Genomic DNA, 13,458 nt, shown 5'->3' with positions numbered 1-13,458 from the left:
GACACTTACGGGTGAGTGTTTGCGCTTTACAAATGTGGACATGGCCAGGGAGGTGTAGCAAAGCCCACTCTGCATTTTAACAATAACAGGCCCAATAATTGTAATACTGTTATGATGGTCACCTGATAAAGGAAATAATCCATACAAAATTAGTAGAGGCACTGGATTTGTGATGTTAGAGGCTGTCATTCAGTCATCCACAATGATTTATTTAGGGCCTCTTGGCTAACAACCACTCACTCACATTATGAGATGACTGAACACACTTTCAGGAACAAGGATTTGGTGAATAACCTGGTAGCCCTCCAAGCTAGAGGTGTCCTAGGCCTTTCTATTCTGAGATGCAGCCCACAATGGAGTCATCCACACACTCTACACTTTTAAGTGCTAATGATTGACTCAAAGAGACAGATGACCTTTCTCTAGACCTTCCTTCATCTATTCCATTGACTTCAATCCACTCCCCCTTAGCTGAAGCTGCTCATTAATCTGTTATCTGAAAAAGCCTGTGTGCATCTGAGCCTTTGCTTGTTCCTAATTCTAATTTCACATCTACAGTTGATTCTGTGCTTTACGATCTTACTAGCGCTGACGGTCCTTCATTAAACGGCATTCCAATGCCAGACTCTATTCAGATCAGAGCCTCGCCCATGACACCTGCCACTCCACAGCATACTGGGTCATTTCTCATGGACTGTCGCCAGTCTGGGGTCTAAAGTAGACCTTCCCAATTGAGTACAGTTTCTGGCTGATTATGATATCTGTCTCTTTCAAGAGACTTGAGCCCTAGACGCCATCCATAGGTCGGGGTATCTAAATTTATCTATACCCGCGATTGTAGCCAGAAGGTTAGACCATCAGGAGGCGTCACACTTGGGTTAAAACATTGCTAAATTGAAGCATTTAACAATTTTACATCAATTCCACCGATATCTTAAGCATCCAGCTGGACTTTGGTCCTAATTCAGGAATAATCCTATTTAATAATTAAAGGTATGGGGTTCAAAGGGGGCATGGCATCTCATGCACTTCACATGCGCGAAAGTTTCCTTGAGCAGTGTCCTTGGCCTTTCCATCTTATCGTGGCTGGCCAATTTGTGCCCCATGACATGGATGACATTTATATAGCCACAAAGAGGACAGTGTGTGGTCTGCCCCTCCTTTGGGTATCCCACCTATTAATAGGTGGTCACAGGTAGCCCTCCAACTAAAAGCATTAACAGTTGAGGTTGGTTTAAGGGTCCCTATTAGAAGGACACAATCTGACGCAAAAGGATGACACACGTACAATAAAGACGATCATACAAATAGAATAGACTACTTTCTGCGGCCAACGGTCATTGATAGGACCGCAGTAGAGCGAACAGAAAGTGACCACAATCCTCTTTCTGTGTCTATGCCAACATTATGTACTAAGATCTTTTCAGACATTGGCCCATCACATACACCAGGGATATCATTTTGACTACTGACAAACGCCACTTAAAATGGCACCAGGGGGCTGCTCTTCCTGATAGTGTCTGCAGTGAATATTGACCTCAAATCTTTTCATACACGTTTGAGGAAGGCCACCCTATCATCGCCAATCAGCTGATATCATCTCGCACTGACTTATTTGAAAGAGTAGTAGTGCACTTTTCTATCACCAATACACCTAGAAGCAATAGAACTAGAGGGAAACATTACTGATATACCAAGGAATGTTGTGTATTAAATCTTTCACTGGTTAAAGATATAAAATCCAAGAACACAGCTCAAATTTCCATACTTATGAAAGTCTAGAAGACGACCCTCTTTAAAGCTATGTGGAATTGAGACGACCAGAGGTGGAGAGCCTGAAAGGATGAATGTTTTGCTAAGGAATGCTCTAAATTCTGGTCATTGGTTGCCCTTGGTTCAGCTATGACTGCACTGGACATTTCTATGAACATCGCTCCTGCAGACTGAGCAGACTACTTTAGTCAATTGTATTCTGCTGATTTTACTAGCCTAGCTCATGAACCGCATCCTGTTCCATGCATCTGGCCTAGTCCCTCTTCTACCCAAATGTTTGCACCCTCTGATGTTGCTCAATCACTCGACACTGTCACGTGTGGCAGGGCCCCCGGTCTGGACGGTGTCTCGTCTGACTTGTTTAGAAGTGATCGAGAAGCCTGGTCTAGTTACATCCTCTTAATGCTAACACTACTGCAGCAGGGGCCCCAATCCCTGATATCTGGAAGGGTGCTATTGTTGTATCAATATATAAAAAGGGCGACAGACCCCTACCGAGCAACTATCGGCCAATCGGTCTAATAAATTGCCTACAGAAAGTTTTTTTTCCAATGTGTTTTGGGGATAATCAGGACTAGACGTATGATCATGACATCCTTAGCCAGTTTCAAGCTGGATTTCACAGGAAAATGTCCATAATAGATTACGTTTCTTGGTTTTTGTTGTTATACTGGAGAATGGTCACAATTGGCAAGGGCAACCTTTATGTTGCCTTTGTAGATTTAAAGTCAGCTTTTGACTTAGTTCCTCAGACTGGTCTATGGAAGGCTCTCCCAGACATCGCAATGACTCCCAATATTCTTTCACTAGTGATACACCTACACAAGGATAGCTATGCGCATGTCAGGTGGGGAGATCAAGACCAGTTGATAAATAGGATATCTGTTTCTAGATCTGTGAGCCAGGGCTGCTTACTGGTGCCCACATTGTTTTTGTTATTCATTAGTGACACAGTCCCCTTCCTATCCCAGGAAGACACGGACGCTTCGCTCTTGGCAGAAACTAAAGTAACAATCCTTTTATTCGAGAATGACACTTTGTTGATGTTCAAGACATCAAGCAGACAACGGAAACTTTGGACTTACTTTTAGAGTTTTGTTCCACACGTGGCCTGGGGATCAACACATCTAAAATTAAATTAGTCCTCATAAATCATTTAAAGGGAACATTGCCTGGGGAGGAATTCCCCTTGAGTTGATGAACTCTTGTGACTGTGTCAAGGCATTTCCTCCCTATAGATGGTACTTGACATGCCCTCCTGCAATAGCAGGCATATTTTGCCTTTGGGTAGCTCTGCTTTCTCTAGGTCTGAGAGGCGACCTTCAATCAATTTGCAGAGTATGCAGTGTTTTCCGCACTCCGCGGAGCACACAGAGTTCCAAAAAAAATTGATTCCAGACCACCTCCCAGCGAGATTTCTCAACACGGGCGGTCGGAGATGGCCGTGACCGCTCACATTGAGAAACCTTCTGTTTGGTTTGAGGAAGCAACCACTCAAGTAGAACATCTACTCGGGCAGCAGAAAGAATCAGCGCCCTCTTGCACTGCGCATAGTGCAGTTTGCACTGATTTTACAGCACAGGACAAACACCCAGCGCTAAAGATTGGAATGAATGGTACAACCTAATGGAGTCTGCAGATAGCAGAGCTCGGCATAGCACGGTAGAGTTTTTTAGTCACTTTGTGGTTTCCACATAGCGGATGCGCAACTCTGCCCAGGCTTAACTTTCTCCTCAACTTAAAGCTCACATCTTCTTAGGCAATCTTGCATGTAGGAGAAGTTACACTTTGGATCTCCCCATCCGCACCGGATACAGTCTTCCAAAATGGCCATGACCTCTGGTTCAAAGGATCACTCTATCGACCAGGGTCTATCATACCAACCCTCCCTTCTGGTCCAGCTGGCTAGCAGGTGACAAAATGGTCACTCAAAGATCGCACCTTCCTTTCCGGTCACTATCTCCCTTGTGGCTGGTTTGTCTATCCCGCACGTCCGGGGGGATTAGCGGACGTCTTTGTCACTGCTCTCCTTTTGTGCCTGCAAAGGTGCCATGTTTCTTTTCCTGCATCTTAATTGAATTTTCAGCAGGCTACCTTGATCTCTTATTTTCTGGTCAGCCCCTCTCCTGCCCTGCCAATCTAGTGAGGCTTGAGTCTCAGGCAGAAACCTCCACTCTAGTTCTGGCTCGGACTCATCTCTGAGCGCCACTCTGTGCCTACCTCTGCTCTTCTCAGGTGGAGAGAGCGTTGCTCTGTGGCTACCGCTGCAAAATCCCCATCCACAAAACCAATTCCAGGGTTACCCAAATGCCCCTTACACTCATCTACAGTGAAGTCAGACAACCACTGTACCACCACAACAAGGATCAGGTAGTTGGACGAACACAGGGCAACAGCAACCACAGATAGAAAGCCCGGCCCAACAAAGACTGGGGCCACAGCCACCGGAGGGAGGGGCAACTGTCTTGTCAGACAAAGGCCTTACACAGTCGCAAAACCCAAATGCAAACTAAGTTCAAACCCCAATGAAAAACATCCACTCCACGCACGCTTCAAAATCTGTTTCAAAAACAGAAAGCAGTGAGATAACATTAGGAATTCATGCCTTTTATTTGCATTTAGGAAAACTCAAGGCTGTTGTATGATTTGTCGACCAGGAATCCGCACTAGAGTCCACCATTTGGGACCTGCAGGAGCCTTGGCCTCACTCTGCTGTTGATCCCCCAGGGTGGGGTTGGCAAGCCACACCCCAGGGGTGGGAAGTCGTCTGAAAAAGGGGGCAGAGCCACTCCCTGTCCACACATGTCTAATTGGGATGGGTTCCAATAACCAAATCAAAAGGACCCAATTCTTGGGCCTCTCACCGGGCCCCCTTTCAGTTCCAAAATGAAGTAATGTTCTAGTGTCGGGAGCCAGGTTTCTTGCACACTTGGGATGATGAAGACACCATAACCTCCATAGCACGTGCACAGAGTCTGACAGATTGCAAAGCACTGCATAGTGCACTGGACCCTCATTGTAGCAATATTCTGCCTCCTCCTTTCCCTCAAGGTTTTTCAAACATCGAACAGCCTGCTCACCAGGTCATGTCCTTCCAAAGCAGCAAAATTATAATTCTGCCAGTTAAAAGTCCCTGTCCAGAGCCGGGGAAGCAGACCCAAAAAATCTTGGATAAGTTCTGGTCCAAGGTAGATGGGGATGCTAGGAAGAACAGAATCTGCTAAATGTCATCACAACTTCATGTTAGATACTCAGAAACACACTCACCACTGAATCGTGCCTGCTACACCATCTCAGAAGGCCTTAAACACACCGTCTGGGAGAGGTGATAATCTCAGACAGTACCACATCAGAAACACACGGGGATGTGAAACAGCTTTTTGACCCCTTCCAGTGCACAGCCATGGAGACAGCAAATCAGATGAAGACGTAGGGAAGGGCCCTAAGATCCATAAAGAGGACCCCCAAACCAGCACAAAAAGAAGCCTCTAGGAAAAGGGCGTAGTCAAGTCAACTGGCCCCACTAGGGAGAATCACACTGCATGCCACGTATCGAGACTGGAGGGGTACACATGTGACCTCAGGGCACATTGCGATGGTCAACAACACCCAATTGCGACATGCCCCCTCTTTATATGTCACCACATGCCTGTGTAGGTCAAAAGACACAACCCACATTGATGTAACACTCCCTTGTATCCTTTTCTGTCATGGTGAGGTGAGCCAACCAACGACCTATCAGTAAAAATTAAGGCGATCCATGAATAATCACTCACTGCTAAAATTGCACAAATGTATGTAAAAAGCGCACCCCAAAAAGAAAGGCACAGGAACCTCCACTGCAGATTGATGAAGACACATGTAGGGCAAACACCATTTACCACGCAGTTTAAACCACATAGTGCCTTTACAGCATGGGCACTACATTGAAAACATAGTTCCCACGCATTACTTTAGAACGCAAGTTGCTACAATTACTTTCTTAGGGAATAGGGTGTTGGACTAGTGTTGGAATAAAGTCCAACACCCTCCCTATTAATACACCGACTGGAGTTGGAATAAAAAATAATACTATTCCATAGTCCAGCACCCCACTAAAGCAAGTAGTTGTAACGACGTGTGTGCTAAAGCAATGCGCTGTAACAACGCAGTCATGATAGTGAACTGTGTTGTTAAGCCACGTGTGGTTTAGGAGTGCGTGATTCCGTCATACAACTCACATTTAGGGATGCAAATATTTTCTGAACTAACCCACAAACAACAGCAATATTCCAACAGGTCTGCAATTGAGTCACTGAAGTGGACCACCTTTACAGAAGCCCACCAACTCTTCAGCGACCACGTCCATAATACTAAATAAGACCCAAGTGTTGGAAAAAAGACCATGAACTTTTTAAACAAACTCTTTTCACAAGCTTTTTGAACCTTTCGAATGTAAAGAAAACCCCGATCACCAGAGGACTACAGAAGTCTCCTCTGGACGTCTGTTAAAGGTTTTCAACATCAGATTAGACTTAAGCCAGATGCCCAACCCATTCTTCACAGGGTTCATCCTGGCGCACTTAGTGCTAGAAGTGAACTTAAGTCAGTCCTCAAGTCATTGTGTGATGAAGGGGTTATCGCACCTGGTGACTCCTCAGAATGGGTATCTCCCATTGTTATTGTTAGAAAAAAATCTGGGGAGGTCAGGTTATGTGCCGAGTTACGCACTTTGAATAAAAACATCTTGATTGGCTGCCATCCCCTTCCCAAGATTCATGAGCTTCTTGCCAGTTTGGGTGGCGCAAAGTTTTTTTTTATCACTGACTTTCGTTCAGCTTATCACCAAATTACCCTTACATTGGATTCTCAAGAGTTGACTACTTTTGTCACACCTTTCGGGGTTTACAAGTATCTCAGGTTACCTTTTGGCCAGGCCTCCGCAGCTAGTCTCTTTAAGAAGTTGATGGATAATCTTTTCAAAGACATGCCGGGGGTCCAGGCCTATCAGGATGATATCCTGGTGTTTGCATTTGCATAAAATTTGGAAACACACTTGAACAATTTGAATAAAGTTTTAAGGAAATTAGATGAAACAGGCATTTTGGTACCCAATAACTGGATTACTTAGGTCATACCTTGTCAACCAAGGACATCAAACCCAAGTTCTCCCATATCAAGGCCATTAGCCATTCTGTTCCTCCCAAAGACAAAGATATTCTTTGGTCATTTTTTAGATTAGCAGAATATTATGCACAGTTTGTCAAGGGTTATGCTCAAGCAGTTGAACCATTGCATGCTCTCAAGCGCAAGGGTTCAAAATTTGTTTGGTCTGACGAAGTCTACTCCTCCTTCAACCAAGTCAAGAAATTCATTGTTCAGGCAACTGCTTTACACACATTTCAAGATGGCTATAAATCTTTCATCATGGTGGATACCAGTCTCTCAGGGTTGGGTGTAGTCCTAGGTCAATGGGTGTCTGGAAAGGAACACAACATAGCCTTTTCTTCAAAAAGGCTCAAACCCTTTGAGACTCATAACAGTACTATTGAACGCAAGTCCCTCATATGTGTTTGGGCAATTGATAAGTTTAAAAATTACATTTTGGGACGTGAATTTGACCTTTTTACTGGCCATAAACCCATTACTCATTTACTCAATGGTACAGGGCTTGGCGAGGCTTCCACCAGACTGGTTAGATTACTTTCACGTTTACATGAATTTCACTTTTCCATTAAGCACAATGCTGGTGGTAAGAACTTCAGGGCTGGCTGTCTCTCACTCATGGCTTATCTCGATGATTCTGATCTTGAGGATTTTGAAGACACAGAATTTGTTGTGGCAGCTTTAGACGCAGTCAAAGAATGCTCCAACACTACTGAACAGTCATGGTCAGAGGCTTACAGCAAAGATGAAATTCTCAAACAGGTTATGGAGTACATTGTCAAGGGGTGGATCGAGAGCAGAAAACTTTCTTTTGAGTTGAAAGCTTTTGCCATGGTGGCATCTGAGTTATCCCTTGTCAAGTGGTATGGTCATGCAACACGATTCCTTTCTTCCTCCATCAAGTCCAATGAAGGACATCCTCAAATCTGCACACCATGGTCATTTAGGTGTTACCAAAACCTCTCAACGAATCAAATTGTACTATTGGTGGCCATCCTTGGAATCCCAGGTCAAAGTTTGTGTTCATTCATGCATTGAATGTCTTTTATCAGATAAAAATGGAAATTGATGTGTACACCATTGCACCCTGTTCCTTTTCCCAACAGACCTTGGGACAAGGTTGGCATAGATTTTTCTGGACCGTATGATGTTTTACCGCATAAACTTAAGTTTCTCATTCTCATGGTTGACTACCATTCTAAATGGATTTATCATATGTTCTGTGACTCAGCCAGGACCTCTAATGCCATCAAATGCTTGAAAAATGTTTTTTTCTGTAGAAGGTTCCCCATCTATTATTGTAACTGACAATGGTACACTTTTTGTCTCGCACAAGATGTGTACATTTTTAGATGAAAACCATGTTACTCATTATAAAGTTATTTTTTATTCTCCAGCGTCCAATGGTTTGGTCGAAAGGATGAACAGGTTAGTTAAGAACGCCATTCAAGCAACCCTTTTGTATGGGCAAGACATTCAAGATTGTGTTGAGGCTAAATAATGGTCTTAGAATATTTTGCTTCACTCTACTACAGGAGTTCCTCCTTTTACCCTTTTGAGGTGCAGAAACGCCCACAGCAATTTGTGTCCCAATTGGCCACAAACCAAGAATGTTAAGGGTGGCCCCTGTAACAAAGGTCTTGTGTCTCGAGTGTTGAATAAGCAAAATCTTATGAAGTCTTAAAATGATTCAGGTAAAAAGTTTATTAATATGGAGATGAAAGTCAATGATTGGGTTCTTATCACAAATCCCCCAAAAGTTCCTAAGTGTTTGTCTACATTTTCTGCCCCTGTTCATGTCACCGGTGTGAGCAAAGGTTCAGCGCTCCTTGGTAGTAAGGGGAGGTGGAATAAAAGATCGCTTGTTCATCTTTCTGAATCACAGGTTAAGTCTTTAATGCAGTTGTCTAAACAAGAGGTTGAACATTGTGACTGGACTAGTTGGTTGCGTGATCCCACTTTTTTGTGTTTCAGAACCTGTGCGAGAACGTGATACTGGGGGAGATTTTCCCTCTCAATGTTCACCCTCATATGTCAGCATGAATGTCCTGTCCCTGAGGCTGTTTTGATGTCGCAGATTTTCTGTACGATCTGATGATTTGGTATCTCATAGAAGAAGATTACCCTCCAGGTTCAATGATTATGTTTTGTCATGAATTTGCAACTAGGACTTTTCGTTACTCCTTATGCATTCACTTTAAAGTTATGCTTTCCATGTTTTTGCCACATATTTTTCTTCAGTCTCCTTGTCCTTTTCCTTCTGTTCTTTGGGGGGCGGGAGGGATGTATGACATTACAACGCGTGTCATTACAACGCGTGCTGTTACATCGCATGCGTTACAATGCATGCGATGTTACAACGCTATGCCATTACAACGCAAGTCTTTACATCGACTTGCGCTGGATGGCGTGCTAACATTAGAAAAGTGTAATTTACTATTCCAACTCCAGTCCACTTAACAGTAGGGAAGGTGTTGGGATAGTAAACTACACTATTTGTAATGTTAGCACGCTATCTAGCGCAAGTCGATGTAAAGACTTGCGTTGTAATGGCATTGCGTTGTAACATCGCATGCGTTGTAACGCTTGCGATGTAATGGCTGCGCGTGGTAAAAACTGCGTTGTAATGGCTGTTCCCCCTCGCTCTATATTGTTGTTTGAATATGGTTCCACAATTCGGCTCTGTTATTTGTGTGCCATGATTCTGCCAACGTTAATCAGTTGGCAAAGATCCTGGTACGCGGCGGGAGTGCTCGGTCGTGGGTATTTCACTGATTGAAAATAAATCCACTTTTACTTACCTCGAAGTCTTCTCGTCTCTTCCTTACTTCAGTAGCTCAGCCAGTTGTCGTTCTGACTCGCATGAAAGTTTAAAACATCTGGCCCATAATCTTGACTTCTTCGGTGAACCCAATAAAGACATGTACTGCGCCTTCATAAAGGCTGTGGTGGGAGGGAGTGGAGGCCATGAGTGGACGAGGACAAGCACAGAATGCCAGACAGCAGCTCTGACAGCCATTACATCCAATGAGCACCCTAAAACCTCAGGTGCTAGATGCATACTGGTGGACCCTCATTGGGGCTGCACCAACGCTCATGTATCCAAACACTAGTTTGTGCATACATTAGGAGAATATGGAGGGGTCCAGTCATGACACACGACAGGCAACAGACAATTACACAGGAAGGGGTGCAAGAAACAAGGCTCGTACACCATGGCAACAGACCAAATATGACCTTCTACCAATCAGGTCACAGGATTGGGAGTTACTCCTGATAAAAGTAGTACCTCTTTGGGTGGCCATACACTCCAGCAAAGTCTCCCAAATCTTTGATTAACAACATTCAAAGGTATTATCGAGCACCTGCCAAGGGGTTTGTGATACGAGACTCATGTACAGGAACACACACCAGGTCTGTCAGAATGATAAAATGAGGAGCAGGCAAGCATATTTCTTCTAGGGATGGGATTTTTGACCCTACAACACACAGCTGTTATCTGATTCAGGTAATGATAAAATAATATCAGCCCATGTTTTATATATGATTTGTTTATTTTCTTTAGTTCATCACATTGTAACTCCTTCATGAGTAAAAGCTCTCCTATGGGCCATGAACACCTATTTTGAAACCCTCTTGGATATATCCAGTGTACGCAATAGTACTTAACAGAGTACCCAGAAGTTTCCTCAGAAATCTTCACGACAAAGATGCTGTTTGTAAAGTTTGTAATTGTTTTTGTTTAAGAAGAAATTCATTTTCATGGTTTACATAAGGATAGGCATAAAGAGTAATCCTTATTTCAAATTTTAAGGCACTCTTATCCACCCAACTTCAACATAACATATTTTAATTACTCAATGCATTCTTTTCACTGAGAAAATGGAACTTACCTTTGTAGATGGTTGGGTTCAACTTCCGTGTTTCTGGGGAGAGAAGATATGTGAAAGGTCAGGGCTTTTACACTACATGGTGCTACAGAGCAAAGAAAAGGTAAACTGCAGAACATTTGAACTTTCGTGGATATAATGTTTCACAGAAGATGTATTTGCCCCAGTCTCCTGCCTGGGATTAGTGGGACTCTTTATAACTTTATGTATTTACTCCAGTCTCCTGGCGGGAATTAGTGGGACTCTTTATAACTTTATGTATTTACCCCAATCTCCTGCTGGGGATTAGTGGGGCTCTTTATAACTTGATGTATTTACCCCAATCTCCTGCCGCGGATAAGTGGGGCTCTTTATAACTTTATGTATTTATCCCAATCTCCTGCCTGGGATTAGTGGGGCTCTTTATAACTTTATGTATTTACCCCAATCTCCTGCCGGGGATTAGTGGGGCTCTTTATAACTTTATGTATTTACCCCAATCTCCTGCCTGGGATTAGTGGGACTCTTTATAACTTTATGTATTTACCCCAATCTCCTGCCTGGGATTAGTGGGGCTCTTTATAACTTTATGTATTTACCCCAATCTCCTGGCGGGGATTAGTGGGGCTCTTTATAACTTTATGTATTTACCCCAATCTCCTGCCGGGGATTAGTGGGGCTCTTTATAACTTTATGTATTTACCCCAATCTCCTGCCTGGGATTAGTGGGGCTCTTTATAACTTTATGTATTTACTCCAGTCTCCTGGCGGGGATTAGTGGGGCTCTTTATAACTTGATGTATTTACGCCAGTCTCTTGCCTGGGATTAGTGGGGCTCTTTATAACTTGATGTATTTACTCCAGTCTCCAGCTGGGGATTAGTGGAGCTCTTTATAACTTGATGTATTTACTCCAGTTTCCTGGCGGGGATTAGTGGGGCTCTTTATAACTTGATGTATTTACCCCAATCTCCTGCCGGGGATTAGTGGGGCTCTTTAAAGTTTGATGTATTTACTCCAGTCTCCTGCCAGGGATTAGTGGGGCTGTTTAGTTTGATGTATTTCCATTGCCATCTCACCTGTGTCATTTCACCCCCCAGAAGACATGAACATGCCCTCAAAGAAGGTGGTACCCTTGCTGGAATTACTGACACCCTGGCTCCCCTGGGGTCATTGGGTCACCCATCCCTCTTGTGGTACTTGAAAAACAGAGGCACAAAAGACAGGCAATAACTTTAGGACAAGACTGCGGCCATGTTAAAATGGTGTTTCTGCTACATACTACTAATGCCCCAAAAAATATATTTCCTGATGTTCTCTGCCCTAATGCATGTAAAGGATTTCTCTGTGTCTCAAGCTGGGGTCAATAGTATTTTTTAGAACATGGCTGGAACAATATCTCTTTACTAAACGTAGTGGCTGCAGCACAAAGAGGTGGTCTTGGTTACTAATGAGAGGCCAGGCTCGTACAGGTCATTAGACCCGAATCAGGTAGGAGGCTCTCGATTTTTTAAACAAAAAAAATCATATTTTGTCTATCTCTCGCCTGAAATTACCTCTGCTTCAATAGACGTCAATGGGTAAAACACATTCTCCTGATTATTTATTTTTTAAATCTCCCTCTTACTTCTTCTAAAAATTTGGCATGAATGCAGGCTGGGGAAACATACGTGGAGCGCGGAGTGGCAAAAACTCTGCAAACTCCATCTGCGGAGTGGAAATTTTCACACAGTCCTACTCCCCTGTAGTAAACCTTTCTAAAATCTCTCCCTAAACAGCTCACGCTGCTGCAGAAAGACCAAAAGTTGTATTAATAGTGTTTTTACAGAAAGAACATACCTTATGGAAACAAGTGCACAGATTAAAAATAAATTATTAGGGTCATACTGTAAGAGCGAGGTAGTTTGTATGGGTAATTATATACCTTACAATTGTGTACCATGTAAAATTGACACCATCCTGTATACTAAAGCACACCATGAGAAAGAAACCCTTGCGAGGGGGTAAAAGCTCGCCCAGCAAGGGGCTGTCTGTGCTTTCACATAAACTAGACTGCACTGCTGTGTACTGCCCTGACCTACATGGCTTAAAGCACTCTGCACAATGTGGCTTTTCCTGCAGAGTATATATATTATTAGGAGAGTATAGTACTCTCTCCCATTCCAACAGTTATCATCGTTTGGAATCTGAAAAGAGTGGTGGTTTGGGTGATCTCATGAAAGAGTATTTGATGTGGATCTGTTTCACCGAGGCCTGTTTGCGAGACAGCACTTTCAGGTGAAGATGACAATTACGAAAATACCCACCTGACACTATAACATGAGACAAGCAGGCAGGAGAGAGCCTGTGAGGGCAGAGGACACAAACCTATACCTTCTCAATGACAGTCCAATGGGAGGAGTTATATGCTGTGGGATCAGAAACTTTCTCCATTGCAGACAAGCACAAGTAAGGCTATGGGCACTGTGGTCATAGCCCAAGGCCATAATAAATGGAGATACGAGAGGCTAGGTGCATGGGGGTCCCAGGCCCAAGGCCATCATACATTGGGAGAGGAGAGACTATGTGCAAGGTGGTGGTGGCAGGGTCCATGCCATACTAAACTGATACAGGGGAGATGTAGGAAAGCATTACCCACCTAAAATAAGGGTAAACCACTAAAGCATTCACAT

The 13,458-nt window shown here is 43.6% G+C and overlaps 1 protein-coding gene across 1 annotated transcript in view; it reads right to left on the bottom strand.

Moving 5' to 3' along the window:
* Window positions 1-13,458, bottom strand: part of LOC146863555 (CD5 antigen-like) — an 881,885-nt gene that overhangs the window by 144,674 nt on the left and 723,753 nt on the right. Inside the window, exon 6 of the mRNA XM_085643019.1 lies at window positions 10,812-10,844. Coding sequence (XP_085499145.1) covers window positions 10,812-10,844 — 33 coding nt within the window. The remainder of the gene's footprint in view (window positions 1-10,811; window positions 10,845-13,458) is intronic.

Source organism: Triturus cristatus, chromosome 2_2, assembly GCF_964204655.1.
Source record: "Triturus cristatus chromosome 2_2, aTriCri1.1, whole genome shotgun sequence".
In the NCBI taxonomy this organism is placed as follows: Eukaryota; Metazoa; Chordata; class Amphibia; order Caudata; family Salamandridae; genus Triturus; species Triturus cristatus.
This window is presented reverse-complemented; position numbering and strand designations above follow the sequence as displayed.